The sequence below is a fragment of the Zeus faber genome (assembly GCF_960531495.2).
Source record: "Zeus faber genome assembly, chromosome: 18".
NCBI lineage: Eukaryota > Metazoa > Chordata > Actinopteri > Zeiformes > Zeidae > Zeus > Zeus faber.
In genome coordinates this window covers 8,574,140-8,592,521 of record NC_137210.1, presented here as the reverse complement: position 1 = coordinate 8,592,521, position 18,382 = coordinate 8,574,140, and the positions used below count along the sequence as shown (strand labels likewise).

The window sequence follows — 18,382 nt, the reverse complement described above, 5'->3', positions numbered from 1 at the left end:
GATTTCAAAAACAAAACCTGGGGGAATGCCACAGGTTTCACAGATTTTCAAGGACTTTTCATGCACTTCAGGGGCTATTTTCAAGGTATTCCAGGATTTCAACTTCTGAGGACGAAATTCAAGTACTTCATGGACCTGATATGAACCCTGTCAGAGTGTCCGGAGGAGCCGAGCCTGCCATCGTAGGCAACTGGGGCTTGTAAGCTGTCAGTCAATGGAAAATATTAATTTTCTCTTTGCTTTTCGGTGTGTGTGTGAGTGTGTGTGTGTGTGTGTGTGCACGTTCTTGCTTGAGTCTCAGTTCACACACATTTCTGTCTGTAAATCTGTGTCTCTGTTTAAAAATCCTTATCATTCTCTCTCTTCTTAACCTTCAATGTGCTTTCGCTGTCCTTCCAGGCTGTTCTCCTTGCCTTCTGTCTGCGTGCCTGAGTTTGGCGGCAGGCTGGGCCTACATCCATGCCAGACGTAAAGTCCTCACCACCATGTGACTACCCCTCGGCCTCCCCCCCCCTAGCCTCCTCCCCTGGCTGTGCCTCTTGCTTCATCCCAGCCATGGATGTGGAGCCCTGCGTCGCTAACCTTCCCCTGTCGCCTAGTGCGCTACCCTCGTTCCCTCAATATGGACACGGGGTTGCTCACTACCCGGGCCTGCAGGGGGCTCCTTTCCCACATATGACCAGATGGAACAGCAGCACCCTGTTAACCAACCTGGGGCTACGCTACTGCTCTGGCAGACAGGGGCCCCTAGGACCGCCACAGGGGCAAGAACCGGGAAGCTACATCCTTGCTGGAGGCACTGGGAGTAGGCCTTATAGGAGTATGGAGAACCTAAACTGGAGCAGTATGGCTGATCCTGGACTCTATGGGCTCAGTGGCGCCCCCTACAGAAGTGTGGACAGTGAGTTTGTATTCCGCTGCACTGCCACTAGCCACTGGTACGATGGCCCTCCAGACGGATCTGGAATGGGTTTTGGACCAGTGCCCAACCAAGAGAGTGTGACTTTTTACCCTCGCCGAGGCATACCAAGGAAAGACCTGGCCCTCTTCCCGCAGTGGCTATTCCCTGGTGGAGTGGACGAGTGGGACGCCAGGAAGGGCTTGAGGGACAAACTCCGGCTCCAGAGTGCCAGATCAGCAGCGGAACCACCAAAGCCCCTGCCGCTGCGACCTTTGATGACCCCGGGGGCCACGCCCATTCATGGGAAATGTGGCCGCGAAGGTGCGCTTTACTTTCATCCAACGGGAACTGGGTCCAAACCACTGCGCGCTGTGCGCCTCACAAGTCCGGAGGAGATTAAGCAGGAGGTCCTAAGGCGCTTGCAGCTCAGACGACAGAACAGCAGCCCCAACCTGGCTCTCCACAGCACCCCAGAGAGTCCGGCGGCTGTCAAGTGTTCATACACTACGGACAATATCTCCGGAAAGGCGGGTGGGCAAGACCCTGTGTCCGAGCGCCGTCGCCCACCCGTGGGCCGCCTGCACATTCCCACCTTTGAGGAGTTTAAGAGGATGCGACAGAGGGAGGGTGGGCACGGCGGGAGCGTTGCATTGAGCACTGTGATCTCAGAGAAGCCTGATGTTGGAAAGCCACAGGTCATTTTGGGGTCAGAAAGTAACACGGCTCCCTCTGCTTGCTCACAGTGCAGCTCTTTGGACTCGGGAAGGGAGGAAGGAGGGGGCGTAGCGGGGGCGGCAGAGCGAGCACTAGAAAGGACAGCAGATGGAGCTGTTTCTGTGTCATTCAGTGAGGGCCTACAGATCACCGGATCCCCCGAGGAACACGCCGGGAGCAACAATTCCGACGCTGCGCTCCCCTCGGCCTCGACCTCCTCTACGACTCGCATGTTCTCGCCCATTCGAACGGGGCCGGCGCCGCGCTCGCCTCTGCAGCCTCTGGCCCACTCTGCCGCAGAGAAGGGCTCCATACTTAGGGGCCACGGGACGAGGAGAGGCAGCCTGGAAACGGCCGGCTCAGTCCCGTTCCCACCTGGCAGGGAGAGCAAGGATCGCCCCTCCAGCTGCTGTCCGGCCCTCCTCCTGGACGGGACGGACCTGTCCAGCTACGGAGCCAAGATCTACAAGATGAAGGACGGCCTCATAGACTCTGCCCTGGACCTCATCAAGAAGAGGTATGTCAATATAAAGGTGCTGAGTGTGTGTAAGGCACAGTAAATGGAGAGATGTGTGTGTGTGTGTGTGTGTGTGTGTGTGTGTGTGTGTGTGTGTGTGTGTGTGTGTGTGTGTGTGTGTGTGTGTGTGTGTGTGTGTGTGTGTGTGTATAGGTGTTTGTGTGTTTGGTTGAGTTGTGATCCATAGGAAACCGGATTAGTCAAACCAGAAGTGTAACACCAAGGCAGGTAACAGAGAAGCAAGAGGCTCAGCTTTTGTTTCTCGCTTTGATGCACCGTGTGTGTATTCTGCGGGGAGGAGGCCACAGTAATTGGCCAATAATTGTGTTTTCAGATCTAATTAATCCGTTGGATGGTGAAATTGGATCTTCTACACAGTAGCAAGGGACCCGTTGGGCTTCAAGCTTGGGCTTTCAGACTCACAAGTAATTTCAGTCTGTGAGTCCATTGTGCTCCTCCACTTACGCCATTGTCTGTTGGTGTACAAATTTATATCGGTTATTATGCTAACAGCTGTCTGAGATAACAGGGTTAGCGCTCGGAGAAAGTGGTTTGCGCGTGTGTGTGTGTGTGTGTGTGCGGCACGCCAGGGGTCTGGAGACTGGTGCATGTGTCTTCGTGGGCAGGAGGCTGGCAAACAGCATGACAGATTGGCACGCCTGCACATGGGACTGGCACCCCCTGCAGACCTGCTCTTTCTCTCCATCTTGCATTCCTTCCCTCCAGCTCTCTCTCTCTCTCTCTCTCTCTCTCTCTCTCTCTCTCTCTCTCTCTCTCTTCTCTCTCTCACTCTGTCTCTCTCACTCCCTCATTATGTATCTTTACTCTCTGCCTCCCTGTCTCCTCCCCCGGTGACAGCTGGGCTGGACACGCCGTCGGCGGAGTGATCGGAGGCTCCAGTCCGCCGTTGACTGCCCTCGCAAGGACAAACAGGACGAGAGGGAGGGGTTGTAGACGTTAGACCACAAACGCAAGAGCAGAGCAGCGAAAGGACGAGGACCATAGCAGAACCGGCCCCTCGTATGGAGAACGCGATAGAAAGGGAGAGAGGCAGTATCTGTCGGTTCTCCTCACTGGCTGTCGTCCCTTCACCCGCTCGGCTAGAAGAGATGATGGAGGGCTGGAGCTTAGCGGCGTGGAAGCAGCGGGCAAACGTGTGTGTGTGTGTGTGTGCGTGCGTGTGCACGTGCGTGTAATTGCGACTCTTCCTTCGAGGCTCTCTGAGCATGTGTGTGCGCACCTGTCTCGTTTTTTTTTCCTTCTGATGTTTTTTTTGTTGTTGTTGCAACTTAACACTGGGGCCCAACTAAAAAACGAGTGACCCCACAGGTCCAACTCTTATCTTCTGTGGGCGAAATAATCTTTTATGCACTCTGTACTCCAATACTGCTGAGACCACATCTGACTTCCACCGGGTCCTCGGGGCGCTCTGTAACTATTTCAATATTTTGTGAGTGTGTTAATAAAACATTAAGATGTTCTGTGTGATCTGTAGCCCCAAGCCCCAACCCAAAGGGATGGCGGCGGGAACACAGCGGATGGGGGTTTCTCTGCAGCTTTATCACAGCGATACCCCCCCATGACTACACCCTGGGGGGGGGGGGGGGGTCTTATGGAAAAGGCGTCGAAGTGGAGCTCCAGCCGAGCCGTCGCTATCGTCTATTCCAGTCTTGTCTCGATTTTTATTTACGTGTCTGCATCGGATGCGCGAGTGGCTGTTGCGTTTCTCAGGCAAAGAAAATCAAATCTGTGTGTTTTGAATTTGCACGGGGGTGATATAGGCAGTGTTGGGGTCGTTACTCAAAAAACGTCATGTGTTACGCATTACTTGTTACTTTTCTTAAAAGTAATGCCCTGCTTTACTTATTTCTCCCTGGAGAAAATAATCTGTGACACTACTCGTAACATCGCCTGAGATGCATTGTCACGTAATTGCCACACAGTGAGCGTTGTGCCCTCCTGTTTACCAGCATGCACCGTGTTCAGACTTTGAGAGTTATGTCATTAAGTCTCATTGTTAAGTAGACGTTTTAAACGTTGTACGCAAGTGTTTTGTGCATGCATGGTTGTTCTGTGTGGTTTAACTGTTAGTCATCGTTTCTGTTTATGTTGTAAGTGTTTCGGGGAAGTCTTCATCTCTCAGTTGAATTAGACAGTAAAGAGACTGTTAAAGCAAACCTTGTCTGACTTCTCTGACGGCCAAATAACATAGAGGTTCCCTCCTTTATTAGTTAAATACAGAACTCATACAGATTATTGTGAGTAACAAGTAATGACGTAATTGTTTGATAAAGAACTGTAAAGTGATTACTGAATTTAGGAACTGTAATTTGTTCCATTGCTCCTTACAGACAAATGTGATGGGAGTAGCGCGGTAATATATGTAGTTTCAGGTTATTACTCCCCATGCATCATCCAGCCGGTGACAGCTAATACTGTGGCGGAAAAGCTTCATGGCTCCCTCCCCATGTGGGAACCAATTATATAGCTGTATTCTGAAGAAATATATTAATCACGCACACGCACACACACACACGCACACACACACACACACACACACACACACACACACTTCCCACCACCTGCAGGATTGACTTGGCTGCTGTTGCCTACTTCAGATTGCCATGGTATTTCATGTCATCTCGTGTGTGTGTGTGTGTGTGTGTGTGTGTGTGTGTGTGTGTGTGTGTGTGTGTGTGTGTGTGTGTGTGTGTGTGTGTGTGTGTGTGTGTGTGTGTGTGTGAGGGTCAGTGGTGATTACATGAAGCCCATGCATGTCCGTGCGTGCGCTCGCTGGGTTCGGGGGGGGTGAGTCGTCAGACAAGACAGGAGTTATGTAAGAGGTGGTTAATTAATGAGACCCTCATCTTGATTCATCACGGAGAGATGTGATCCGTGGCAATCGGAAGAAAAGTGTGTGTGTGTGTGTGTGTGTATGTGTGTGTGTGTGTGTGTGTGTGTGTGTGTGTGTGTCGGCGGGGGAGGGCAGGGGGGGTCGCTTGGAGGCATTGAGGAAATTGGGATTAAGCATAGCAAAGAGAACATGTACAGTCCCAGTAATGCCTCCCACTGTTTTTTGGGTTTTTTTTGACTGTGATTAGACACACATAGAGACATATTTTTGCACAGGCAGATCTCCTTTAAGGGGGTTTTTAATGGATTTTTGCACCTGGAGCCCATAAAAAAATAAAAAAAAATGTTTACTTTATGCTGTTGATTTTTGTTCTTCCGGTTTATTCTTCCTTCTGTTTTACTGCTCAAAATTTCCAGATTTATTTTTCCATTTTCCTTCCATATTGTCTTTATTTTTTATTGTGTGCAGTTTACTGTGAGGTTTTTTTTTTTCTTCCAAATATTGGCTTTGGAGGCTAGAGAGAAAGAGATTGGGGGATGGACAGTGGGAGTGGGGGAGAGAATGAAGTGAGGAGGGGGGGTGAATGACATGAACGGTGGTAGAAGAGGAGTGCTGCAAGGAATGATAATATTCTCTCTCTCTCTCTCTCTCTCTCTCTCCATTTTTCCCCCCTGCCGGTATTTACTTCCTCCTGTTCTGCCTCCCCTGTCACACCTCCCTCCTTTCCTTCCCCTTCCACTCTCTCCCTCCCTCCCTCCCTCTCCCTCCCTCTCTCTCTCTCTCTCTCTCTCCCTCTCCCTCTCCCTCCCTCCCTCTCTCTCTCTCTCTCCAGCTGCAGTGCAGAGATCTCAGCCGGGGCCCTCGTCAGTCCGTCAGGTGACCGGGACAGAGGCGCTGACATCACCGCCCCCCCGGCCGGCTGTCGGTCCTCCCCCGTCGCCATGGCAACGGTGGCGGCGGCGGCGGCGGCCTGCGGAGGAGCGGGCGCTGCCGACAACGCTCCTGCAGGAGGAGGAGGAGAGGAGCAACCGGAGGAATGCGTAAGGAACTCCTGCCTCTTTTCTCTCTCTCTCTCTCTCTCTCTCTCTCTTTCTATACATCCTCCTCTTGTTCTTTCCGTCCTTTATTGTCGTCGTCTTGTCTTTCGCTGGAGCGCTGCGGCGGGCAGAGAGAGAGAGAGAGAGAGAGAGAACGAGAGCGAGCGCTCGGTGTTTGGAAGCTCTGATCCATTAGCATGCAGAGCAGAGATAGTCGGGTGGAGGGGTTTTGGGGGAAGGGGGGGGACTGCAACACAACCACAAACACTCGTGCAGGCGCACGCGCGCACACACACACAGACACACACACACACACACAGACACACACACACACACACATCATCACACACATGCAAACTCACGCGGGGGGGTCTGCGGCTCGAGCGTTTCCGCCACTGCGCTCCGTTCTCCAGCAACAGTGCGGCGTCGGGGGGTGCAGGGAAAGAGGATTAACTCCCCCCCATCCTTCTCCTCCTTCAACCCAACCTCCATCTCTCCTCTGGAGCCCATGGCCGCCGGAAACTCTGCGCTCTGCGTTTCTTTTTCGCCACGTGCCTCCGCTCTGCAGCCTGACGTTGAAGGCTTTTAGCCGCAGCAGCTAGCACTGCATCCAAATCCCCCCCGCCACCCCCACCGAAACACACACAGACACACACACACACACACACACACACACCTCCTCTCCACCATTCCCGGCTGGAACGCCACAAGCCTCCGTCCCGAGCTCTGCAGGAGCAGGGCGAGAAGGAGGAGAAGGTGAGAGCCGGATCGACCGCTGGGGGGTGGGGGTGAGGGTGGGGGTGGATGTCTCGTCTCGCATTCTATTTGTTGTCATGCTACGAGGTCGCGTGCGGCCGCTGTCGGTGGTGTTATGACTGGGTGCGCATTTTTCCAGGTCCGATCCCCGAAAATCCGCCGCGAGCTCGTTCCCTCATTTTCGTCACCCGCTTACCTGAGCCTGATTACCGCTTGCCATTGAGGCGTCTAAAAAAGGGAAGGAGAAATTAAATAAATAAGTAAACAAATAAATAAATAAATACAAAACAACAACTCTGCCCTTCACACTTCTCTGAGGTTGTGTGTAGCTATGGAAACTGTTTTCAAGAAAGAGAGAGAGAGAGAGAGAGAGAGAGAGAGAGAGAGAGAAGGCACTCTGCGTTTTGGAGCGGGGTGAAAAATCCATGATGGGGAATTCAATACTGTTAAAGAGTCATTATACGGAGGCCAGACCATCTGACAGACGTCACGTGTCGCCGCCGTGACCTTTGGCCGGGGGGGTCGACAGAGGGGGCGAGGGACTTGACACCGGGCTAAATGATTTTATTTCGGAGCCAGGGGAGAGAGCGGTCCTCGGCTCTGTCGGGCGATGTGCAGACGTACCTCCGTTCCTCCGCCGGCCGGGACCTCATGCACTCTCCTCTCCGAGGCTGGGATGTTGTTGATGTGTCGTGTTGGAACGTGTCCGCGCGGCCCCGGAAAATTGGATTTCTGTCGGTTTTCGACTAGTTTGTAAATGGATCAAGGGAGAGGGAGAGAGAGAGAGATAGCCAAGGCTTGTTACGCAATCACCAGGCTGGACTGAACATGTTACACATTGTGGAGGTTATGCCCTCACACACTCGCACACACTTTTTTCATTATGAGCTATCCTGGGAGAGTTTTTGCTTTTTTTTCCCCCCTCCGCCATGCGTTTTAATCGGTTGCCGTAGCAACGCGGGCGGCCGATTGAACCCTGTGTGTCTGTCCGTTCGGCAGCGCCATCCTGGGCTGGGCTGCAGGCGCTCCAGCTCGGACGCGGCCTATGAGACGGCCGAGACGGTGAGGGCGCAGCGCGAGTGCCGCCTCCGGCCCCACTACAGCGACCCCATGCCTGCCGACGCCGCCAAGCGCAAGCAGCTGGAGATGAAGATCGCCGCGGCCGCCAGACTCCACAGCCAGCGCCGCGAGCGGGACCGGGACCGAGACCGAGAGCGGGACCGGGACAGCGGTGAGCGTTCCTAGTGATATGCAGCAGCGAGGACAGATGTAGAGGTTGCAGCTTTCTTTGAAGTTTCCTTTCAGCCATTTATAGATACGTCGGGAACCAATTTCACACACACACACACACACACACACACACACACACACACACACACACACACACACACACACACACGCAAATGACATCGCCATCCAAGTGTTACATCACAGCTACCATGAGACGGCAAATAGGTTGTGTCCTCAGCTTTGCTCTGTAAACGGGGATTTTATGATTCTGTAATCTTCCTCCTATGGAGAGCTGCCTCCGGCCTCCTCCATTCGCCAACGCCCTCATAACTCCGGGAAGGTTCAATCTGGCTCAGACGCATGTGAACTGGCATTATTTTCAGGATGCCCTCCAACTAAGCCTGGCATTTTGCGACCTGCCCCCGTTTTTTTTTGTTTTTTGTTTTTTTTTGAGGATTATGGCTATTAAAATACCCTCTCTCTTACGCAACTTTGTTTTGAGCTAGTCTTTTGAACATTTTGGCCTCTGCCCTCCTTGCTCTTCCCAGAGTGTTGCTCTGGGCAAAAGCTTCTTGGCTCTGGACAGGAGGCGCAGAATGTCAGTCAATATGGCATATGCTAATGGTGACCTTATGCCTCTTGGGGTCAGGAATGGAAATGTAGACCGCTGAATAGTGAGATCGACACAGGGCCGCTCCACAGGCATCGGCCTCAGATAGCCGATGTCGATGAGCTGAATGAGCCAGATGTCTCAATGTCTTTATCTTCGAACGTATACACATAAGTGTACCCAAATGGGCTCTAAATTCTGGTGACATGGATGGACAAAGGTCAAGCCAGACAAGAAAGAAATGTCTGTGATTATTATGGGTTTAGGAAATTCCAAACAATCGGACAGATATGAAGATAAATGGGCTTAAATGGTTATCCTCTATATATTTTTAAACCATGTCTGTGTTCTCTCTGGTTCCAGCACCGGCAGCGCTGCGCGGTCACTCTGAGCCCCGGGGGGACGAGCGGCAGGGGGGCCTGGGCGTGACACGCTGCGGCCAGCACCGCTGGAGCACCGTCAGCAGCCTGAGCGCCGACAGTGGCGTGCTGGGCCTCAGCGACGAGCGGGAGGAGGAGGACAGCGAGCCCCGGCGCCAGCGCCGTGCCCGGGGAGGCGAGGTGGAGCGTGTGGATAGTGGCATAGGACCCGGCCTGGCTCGCCGCTGGAAGAGACCCTCGGCCTCGCTGCGCGCCTGGGAGGCCCAGCGGCCCTGCCCTGATTGCGGCCAGAGGGATGGGGCGGCCCGGGAGCGGCCAGAGGGCATGTGCGACTGCTGCTCCAAACTGCGCACCGAGCGGAAGGAGGCCATCCTGGAGTTCCTAAACACCGAGTCAAGCTACGGCGAGGACCTGCGCATCATCAAGGAGGAGTTCTACTGCCCCATGCAGAGCGCCGCACTGCTGACGGCCGAGCAGCTGCTGGTGGTGTTCGGAAATGTCCAGGAGCTGATCGACGTGAACGATCGCTTCACGGAGCACCTGCAGGACAGCATCGACCAAGCCTTTGACCAGGTGAACTAGACACACACACACACACACACACACACACACACACACACACACACACAATTTCTACCTACTGAAATCATAGCCTGGAACACCAATTTGGGGCAACGGGTGTTTGCGACCAACTTCTATGTAGACTCTTAGATCACCAAGTTAAGAAACCCCATGGGGCTTTGATCTGCAGGGAGACGAGGACCTGCTGACGGTCTGCATCGGGGAGATCTTCCTGGAGTTTGTTAACATGCTGCCGGCCTTCCAGACCTACTGCCTGCAACAGCCCACCTCGGTCAACATGCTCAACACCTTGGAGAAGGAGAAAGAGCTGCTGAGGTACCCGTACACAGCCGTACAACAGTACTGTGTCAGAGTTGGGGACTTCTACATGGGACATGGGTTTTGTCATGTGGTGAATGTTGTAAATATTACTAGCTTGATGCTTATCTGTATGAAAATTCCAGACAAAAGATGTTTTTGTGCGTTCGATTTGAACTCTCAACTCAAGATTTTACTTCCACAACATAGAATTGTGGACAAGTGACAAGTTTCTGGAGCCTTTTTCCAGGTTCTACTACGGATGTTCCGTGTAATTCTTAATGGAGGAGACAGAAGGTTTTTACTTATTCATAAGAATGTCTATTTTAAGAATAAACCCAGAATGATTGATATTTTTAGACCCAACCACAGCTCCTCATAAGACTCATGCTGTCCTGTGATTCAAATTTGACAATTCAGATAACACCGCAGGCCTCACGGTCTCACTTTTGTTTTTTTACCCCCCCTATGGTTCTCTCTCAACCCTCCGTCTCCTCTTCTAGAATATTCCTGGACGTGTCTCAGAACGACAACACGGCGTTGCGACGCATGAACCTGCGCTCGTTCCTGATGGCGCCGCTCCAGCGAGTCACCAAGTACCCGCTGCTGCTGAGCCGCATCAGCAAGGCCACCACCGAGTGCCACCCGGACCACGGGCGCCTGCGCGAGGCCAAGAGCCGCGTGGAGTCCCACCTGGAGCACATTAACATGAAGACCAAGCAGGAGGGCACGGGCGTCACCTGGTCGCTCCGCTCCTTCCGCCGCGACAGCCGCAAGAACCGCGAGGTGATCAACATCGAGATGCGCGAGGTGTCCATGAAGACGGTGGGCTGGGCGAGGGAGCACACGCGCTTTGTCATGGAGGGTCCGCTGCAGCTGTCCCAGCCGGCTGACGGCCAGTGGGTGAAAAAGGGCAGTAAGGCCCTCAAGTTCCAGAACGTCCAGAGCCTGCTGATGGTGAGGACGCAGCGGCCCGGCGATGTCCCGGCGCAAGGGACGGAGCCGGGTGGACCGGGGACTAGGGTGGAGCCGGCGGAGATCGGCGGGGAGAGCATCCGGGACGGCGTGCTGGTGCTGATCAAGGACAAGAGCAGCGGGAAGTTCGCCGTGCTGCGGGAGCCCATCCACCTGGGGAACTGCGTGGTGTCGGCCGACCCGGAGTGCGAGGACACGTTCGAGGTGCTCGACATCCGACGGGAGTCCTTTGTGTTCCGGGCGTCGGACAAAGCCCGCACCCAGCAGTGGTTCCGTCAGATCAAGCGTTACGTCAGAGACTTGGGACCCTGGAGAAAGAGACGCAACGCCCTGCCCAACATTATGATCAACGCCAATCAGATGCGCTCCTGACGGTACACGTGTGCCACTCCTGCCGGATACATGGCTGTAAATACCCCGACAATGACGTAGACATGGAGAATCTCTGAATGACTGTACCTGGTCGTCTTTCAGGATGTCAGCCCTTTCTGAAAGCCTTGTGAGGGTGGTGATTGTGGTAACGATACGGCACTTTTCTTTCTCTTTCCTTCGACAAAAAACTACTGACTGTGTCATACTGTTATGAAATTACATATAAAAGATGCAGTTTTAACTGCGATGACCAAAAAAAAGAGGGAAAAAAACAAAGCCGCCCTCAGTTGGGAGTGCTGTACAGCCTTGATTGTGAAGACTGTTAGCTCCGAAATGACGGAGAGCTGTGCACGAGCGGCCACCATCGAGGAAAAAAAGAAATAAGGTATAACACTGGCAACACTGTCAATTGATTTCAAAGATGCACAAGTAAGAAAAGCGACCGTGTGTGATTGGTATGTGTGCCCAGTTGGGGACGCGGGCCAGAGTTTTGTTGATGGTTTCAATTTGTTTTCGCTTCACGGGCGAACTCGAGTCACTGCCCCCTCGCGTCTCTCTGGCTCCCCCTGCTGGACGCCGGCGGCATAGCAACGTACACTGCCAAAGAAGCAGCTGATCAGGGCCGAACGTGGAAACCTCCTGGTGTCACTGTGTTCAGTTACAGAGGTTATTTAACAGCAATAATCTCCAATATCAGACATTTGACAGTACGTATATGTGTACTTCGTATTTAATTTCCAACACCTAACTCTGGCTTTCAAACCAAATCGAGGAGGTTGCTTTTGTTGACGAGCTGCAATCACTGTTAAATCTACTACATTATTTAATATGTCTCTCTTATGTTGGCTGTGCTTTGCCTCAAAGTAGGGTCTTGAAGCTAAGACTATCGTCGTTCTCCCGGGCATGACCTTAGTGCCACAACAGTTGTCTATGGGAGTTCCAGCCCATGTCTCTGGCATGGTAAAAAAAAAAAAAAAAAAGATGGTTTAACACATTACACTGGACCTGACGAACCCCCACTGACCAGTTATCACACGGTTACAGCCTTGTACTCATGCGGGGCCGGGCAAAGGGATGAGCTTTGGTGCCTTGGTGTTTCGTTAGATTACGATGAACACTGCTCACTGTAACGCCTCCACTGTAGCATTTTTTTTAGTTTGGGAGCTGACCAAGCGTCCACCGTCACTGTATTGCCCGATGGCGCGCAGGGGGTCATTCAAGAGGCAAGAGCCATCGTTTCCGCACACAAGGACTCGGTTCATTCTAATGCAGTATGTCAATATTTACTCGTCCCTCTGGCGTATGCGTTGCTTGTTTACCTTCTTGGAGGGGGTTTTTTATTTCATGTATTATTTATGGCGGGTTCTGTTTTGTGTTTGCTGCACTTTATGATGATTTGTTTCAAGAAAATAAGTAACTCAACACTGTACACTGGATCTGCAGTCAGAACGTGTATTTCTGTACTATTTATTCATCTCGTAATGTCTTTGAACAATACGATCCATAAGCGGCCGCCGCTGACACAGGCCGGTCACAGCAATATAGTTGGCCGAAAACTAGCCATCCTACTGTTTGATGTTCCTGTGGTTGAGCAGCACCACTAGCAGAGGTAGCTAATCACTGTGCTCGGAGGGACAGAATACGTCTTCACCCACTCCATTCCAGCTGTTCCGAACTACGTCAACCACCCCGACTCAAAACTCTCTCAGCTTCCACATCTTCCATGTCCGACTGCAGCTCCTTCACATGGCAGGACACCATTTGGTAGAAGAAAACTAAAAGTAGAAAAAAATACCCGCGGAGGTCTGTTCCTTTGTGTTTGAAGGACCCAATGTAATATTTCACATCTAATGTAATATATTGTGAATTATATTAAAGATTTTAAATTCAAACTGGCTTTTTGTTTTCCGAAAACATTTCATTGTGAAGTCTGGAGGATGCTGCTGTAAGTCAAATTTAATTTTATAGCTGGAATCGTTAACAGTACATTGGAAATAACAGTCGTTTTGATTTGTGCGTTTGAGTACTGCTCTCTTAGGAAAGACAAAACTTTTTTTTGTTGTGGATTTCAATTTGTGTCTCGTTTGCCCACAATGCATTATGAGGGTTCAACAGTAAATATTACAGTTCAGCCTTTTGCGTTGGCCTTCCAGTGCTCAGGATTCCGTTTACCATGTAAATGACTCAAAACCAACCGGATTTGTAAGGCTGTGCACATATTTAATTGTAAAACACGTTCAAAGCAACGGTTCCAAAACAGCATCTTAAACAAAGAGTACACTATTAAAACATTTTTAAAAAATCAAGTGGAATCATTTGTCGTCAATAATCAGGGAGAGAAAAAAAAACCCAACACATTTTGGAAAGAAACAGTGTACAGCATGTCTTCAGAAAGTACTATTCAACTAGACTACAGCCAAGGTAGGAAAGGTAAGCAGAGAGTAGAAATCCGAAGAAGGGGCGAGGCGGAGAAACCATGTTCCACCTCCCAATGAACAGCTCTTCATGCAGGACATAACGTCTCGAAAAACCGACAAAGAAAGTACAGTTTGTGAGCAAAACTACACATGAAATTGGCACGACTGTCGTTTCGGAGGAACCCAGCTACAGTAATAAACGCTGCTGTATCAAGTGCCTCCTTTACCTCTGCCAACAGAACAAACAGAGGCAGCGACCGAGAAGGAAAACCGAGCATCGGGATTCATTTCCCTTCTGAAACCTAATTGTCTAGTACTACATCTGATTCATTTGCTTTTAAGCCACTCTCTCAGGCTTTTTCCCGGGATTCAACTACATTCCTACTAATTTGTAATGGAGCCTCTGTGCTCTTTCGCAGCATATTCTGAGATCCCAGAAACACCGCCGCGGATTCCAAACACACTTATTTATTTATTTTTCCACACGACAATCCGTTTCATGAAGAAGTGAAACAAAAAAAGTACAATTTTTAAGGTTTCCGTGAATGGAATAGTCGAGACAGTGTAATTCGATGACACACGTGGGTCTTTCTCCAAAAATATTTAGATAAACACCGAACCGGCAATCGATGAAACATGGTTTTAAAAAAAAAAAAAAAAAAAAAAAAGGTGAATGCCGCCAAGAATCGGCTTCACACTGAACCTTTCATCTCAGCAGTTCTCTTGACACCTCGACACTCCTGGCTGGACACACACACACACACACACACACACACACACACACACACACACACACACACACACACACACACACACACACACACACACACACACACACACACACACACACACACACACACACACACACGGTCCCAGGATGCTCGGAGCTCAGGCGGACCCCCAGGTCGGCCATCACCCAGGGTTATGGCGGAGGTAAAGTCTCTCTTTCGCTTGTTGAAGTTGTAGGGAGGTCTCGGCCTAAGGTGTAGCCAGCATGCCGCCGCCTTCTTTTTCTTCTTCTTCTCCCCCACCCCCCTCCCTCCTTCCTTCCTCCCCCCTCCTGTCATCTTAGTCGCAGGGCGGGGGGCGGGATAACAGAGGGAAAGGACCTATTTGTCTCCACTGGCCTCAGGCTCCTTTGCCAGGCCACGGATGGAGAGGTCATACACCACCTCCTCGATCTTCTTCACATCGTACTTGAGGCCGTCGTAGCGCTTGCGCAGTGGGTCGTTCTTCAGGTTGAGCAGGCGGAAGCCGGAGTCCAGCTCGTTGATGAAGTTGGAGATGCGGAGCGGCCGGCCATAGTCTCCCGCCGTCACGCTGTTCACCGCCAGCCGCGACTGGAAGAAAATAAGAGGAAGCCGCTCAGTCAAGGCCCCGTAACTACTGATTTGCTTATATACATTAGCCTCTGCCCTGCATTAATGTTCATATTAGGACCAGGATTGATGCGTGTCATCGGAGAAAATACATTTCGGTTTACAGCTCCAAAGCCACATTCTGGTGAGCAGTACCTCTTCATCATTTTAGGCTACGATGGCAATTCTTAACTCCCCTAACATTCACAGCCTCGTTCAAAGTGTATTCAACGGTCATAGAACCACTGAGAAAAAGGTCTGAACACAAGTGGCAGAGCAGCTTGAGGCTTCGCGCTAAGGCAAGCGTTTGACTCCTGCCTCTAATCCTCAGTGCGGGCAGATTTCATATGTCCTGCTTGCATTTCGGTGGGTGTCCGCTGAGGAGTCCGATTCCCTGTCCAAATACATTTATCATAAATTTGAAGTTGGGAGCCGTGTGAGAACTATCTTTAAGATGTTTTAAGACTTTCAATCTGTCATAAGCAGGGTCCACTCTGATATTACAAAATGAAATTCCAGGACTTTCAAGTACTTTTTAAGCACTAATTATTATTTTTTTTTTTTTTTACTTTCAAGAACGATACGCAAGACAATTTTTCAATTTTCAAAGTGATCTATATTAATTAAAATGCAATTTGTGTAATTTTCTATTTTTATATTAGTATATCTTATATATATTATTAATGTCATTTTCATCTACTACTATAAGTGTTTATTTACAACCATACTGGATAAAATGTACAAACAAGGACTTTTCAAGCTTTTCAGCACAAAATTGACTATTTTCAAGGGTATCCCAGTAGTTGAAATTCTGAGGCCAAAATGCAGGCATTTCAAGCATCTCAAGGACCCGGTAATAACTCTGCATAACGTTCAAATTGACCAATAGCAACATTCCGCCCCCCGAGACACAAACTGGCCAATTCTTTCTCCATGTATTTGAATGGAGTTGATTCAGACATTACATGTCCCAAGAAATTTTTGTTTTTTGTTCTGAGCAGTTGCTAATGTTAAAAATTGTGAAACATTGTTTACATGCAGTAATGACAGAAGGTCTCCTGAGAGAGAACTGGGTGGCCTGAATAGAAAGCATCTATTCGGGAAGGAGACTGGACAAACAGATGACCTACCAGTTCACTGGCCATGATCAGAATTCCCGCCAGGTAGTCTTCCACGTCCAGGTGGAAGCCCTTCTCTCGCAACACTTCGACTGCAAGGAGGAGGAGGAGGAGACAGAGAGAGGGTGAGGTGGCATACCCAGTCAGGAACATTCGATCTTAGAAACAGGAAGTGGTACCTACTGCCAAGGATCCGGGCCACCTCCTCACGGGTCACCAGAGCTTCACTTTCCAGGTAGACCACGAAGGCTGTCAGAAAGCTCAAGCGCTGCAGGACAAAGCGCCAGTGCTCATGGAACCTGAATGGGGATTACAAAGACAACGCTAAAGGAGAGGGACTAATCAACAAAAAAAAACAAAAACAAGGGATAACAAGTGTGGCTTAACCCTGGTTAAGCCAGCGTGTCCTGTGCATCAAACAAGCTGATTGGTTGAATTTCCTGTTGGGAGGCAGGTTCCAAATGGATAAGAAAAATTTGCAGATAGATGTGTGACTTATGGATGAGGTTCAAAAGTTGAATTTTATTTAGTCTAAAGTCTTCAAATAAAGTTTGAAAAAAAAAAAAAAAAAACTGAAAAAAAAAAAGCAGGTTTCTTCTATGTTATGCGACACTACCCCCACGTGGACACGTAACGTTATACACAAAGTTGTACGAGTACAAAGGCAAACACCCCCGCAAACAGCCACACTAAGGTCGCTGTCAGCGTTGCCAGATTGGGCGGTCTTCTGCCCAGTTGGCTACTTTTGATCACATCGGGCTGGAAAAAACAGAATTGGGCAGGTACCTAAAACTTTGGCTGGTTTGTGAAAAAATTTGGGCTGGTTTGTGAAATAATCAGCGTTTTGTTTTTGTTACAAGAGGAATCGATCATGATTCAAGATGTTTATTTGTCACATACATATACATACAATCATACATATATGGAGTGAAATTAAGTCCTGTCGTCATGCCCCGTTCCTCCTGTTTCTATTTTAGATGGATAGTAATTGACTTTGTTTCCTTATTGAACGATACAAAGAAGCGCCATGTGTGTCGGGGACAAATGGCCAGTCACTCTCTAATCAACCACATCCCCTCCGTCAACGGTTTTCTGGCATTGGGCTGGTTTCTGGGAGACTTTTAGACTGTGGTTGCTTGGAAATTGTCAATCAGATCTGGCAACACTGGTGTCTGTGCACATTCGCTTATGTGCAGACAGAGAAGCATAATCCAGCCTTTACTTAACATTAATGACCTTTTGTTAGGATAATAAAGTAACATGTGTTCAGAATGACAAAAAACATCTGCAAATAGTGCTAAATACGAAAACCGCCAAATTATAATTCATAATATTTTGACAGATAAATGGACACCTATTAAGCTTCTGGGTCATTCACGAGTCAAATAGCACACTAAACAGTGTAGGATATAATCTAATCTAAACTTCTATGGATAGCAGGTTATCGGAGTTGGATCTTACCTGTAATACTGCTCAACGGGAAATTTGGTTTTGAGATCTGCGATGTGTGTCCTGACTGTGTAGAACAGTTCTCGAGCCTTCATACATTTCTCAGGAACTGTTGAGAGAATGGACAGGGACGTAAGCAAAGTTATCAGAGAGAAAAGGAAAAAAAAAAAACTAAACGTACGGGCCAGACAACATTAAATCTGTGGATTCCGTTGGTGCCTTTAAACAACGGCTTAAACCAGTCCCTGACCTAATAACTGTGATTGGCATAAGCATCAGTGTTTGGTATTTGAGCACCTGCATCCTGTTTTACATTGAAATTTAAATGTATAAAAGTATATATATATATATATATATATATATATATATGGTTGTCTCGTCCTCCATAGTTGTACAGCACTTAGTGTATGTTTGAAGGGCTGTATAAATACATTCAAACAGAACACTGAGGACATTTCCCACTCACTTTCTTTGAAACCAGTTGGCTGGTGGACACTTTGGAGAACAGTCAGGATCTCCCTGGCAGTCTGCTCCAGGAGCTGCGCCACCTTGCGAATGTCCTACAAGATCGTGGACAAAACCAGAATGAAACAACGCAGAAGAGCGGGGGCATGTCGTGGGGGAAACGAGCCTTTCTACAGCAACGTGTTCACCCGTGCGTGTGGACCGGTTGTGTGCATTAGCTTAGCTGCTAGCTGGCCAGCGTCGCAAGCGAACTTAGGTGTCTACCAATTTGTTTGGGATAAAAGCTCCATTCTCACCTCTCTGACATCCTGGTCTGCGCTCAGGAACCCCTGGATGTAACTGAACATCTC

At 49.7% G+C, this 18,382-nt stretch overlaps 2 protein-coding genes across 2 annotated transcripts in view; one reads left to right on the top strand and one right to left on the bottom strand.

Moving 5' to 3' along the window:
- Nucleotides 1-459: 459 nt before the first annotated feature.
- On the top strand, nucleotides 460-11,225 carry arhgef49 (Rho guanine nucleotide exchange factor 49; the record flags this gene model as incomplete). The annotated part of the gene is made up of 6 exons (XM_080019536.1): nucleotides 460-2,132; nucleotides 5,819-6,026; nucleotides 7,779-8,010; nucleotides 8,983-9,572; nucleotides 9,751-9,896; nucleotides 10,382-11,225. 6 exons carry the CDS (start codon nucleotides 460-462, stop codon nucleotides 11,223-11,225), a joined length of 3,693 nt encoding a protein of 1,230 aa, XP_079875662.1.
- Nucleotides 11,226-13,291: 2,066 nt separating this feature from the next.
- The window catches only part of tsn (translin), a 5,160-nt gene continuing 69 nt past the window's right edge, over nucleotides 13,292-18,382 (bottom strand). The window contains exons 1-6 of the mRNA XM_080019265.1: nucleotides 18,329-18,382; nucleotides 18,034-18,127; nucleotides 17,580-17,676; nucleotides 16,302-16,417; nucleotides 16,131-16,210; nucleotides 13,292-14,982 (exon numbers count right to left, since the gene is read on the bottom strand). The exon at nucleotides 18,329-18,382 is cut by the window's right edge and continues 69 nt beyond it. Coding sequence (XP_079875391.1) covers nucleotides 14,752-14,982; nucleotides 16,131-16,210; nucleotides 16,302-16,417; nucleotides 17,580-17,676; nucleotides 18,034-18,127; nucleotides 18,329-18,382 — 672 coding nt within the window. The 3' untranslated portion in view covers nucleotides 13,292-14,751. The remainder of the gene's footprint in view (nucleotides 14,983-16,130; nucleotides 16,211-16,301; nucleotides 16,418-17,579; nucleotides 17,677-18,033; nucleotides 18,128-18,328) is intronic.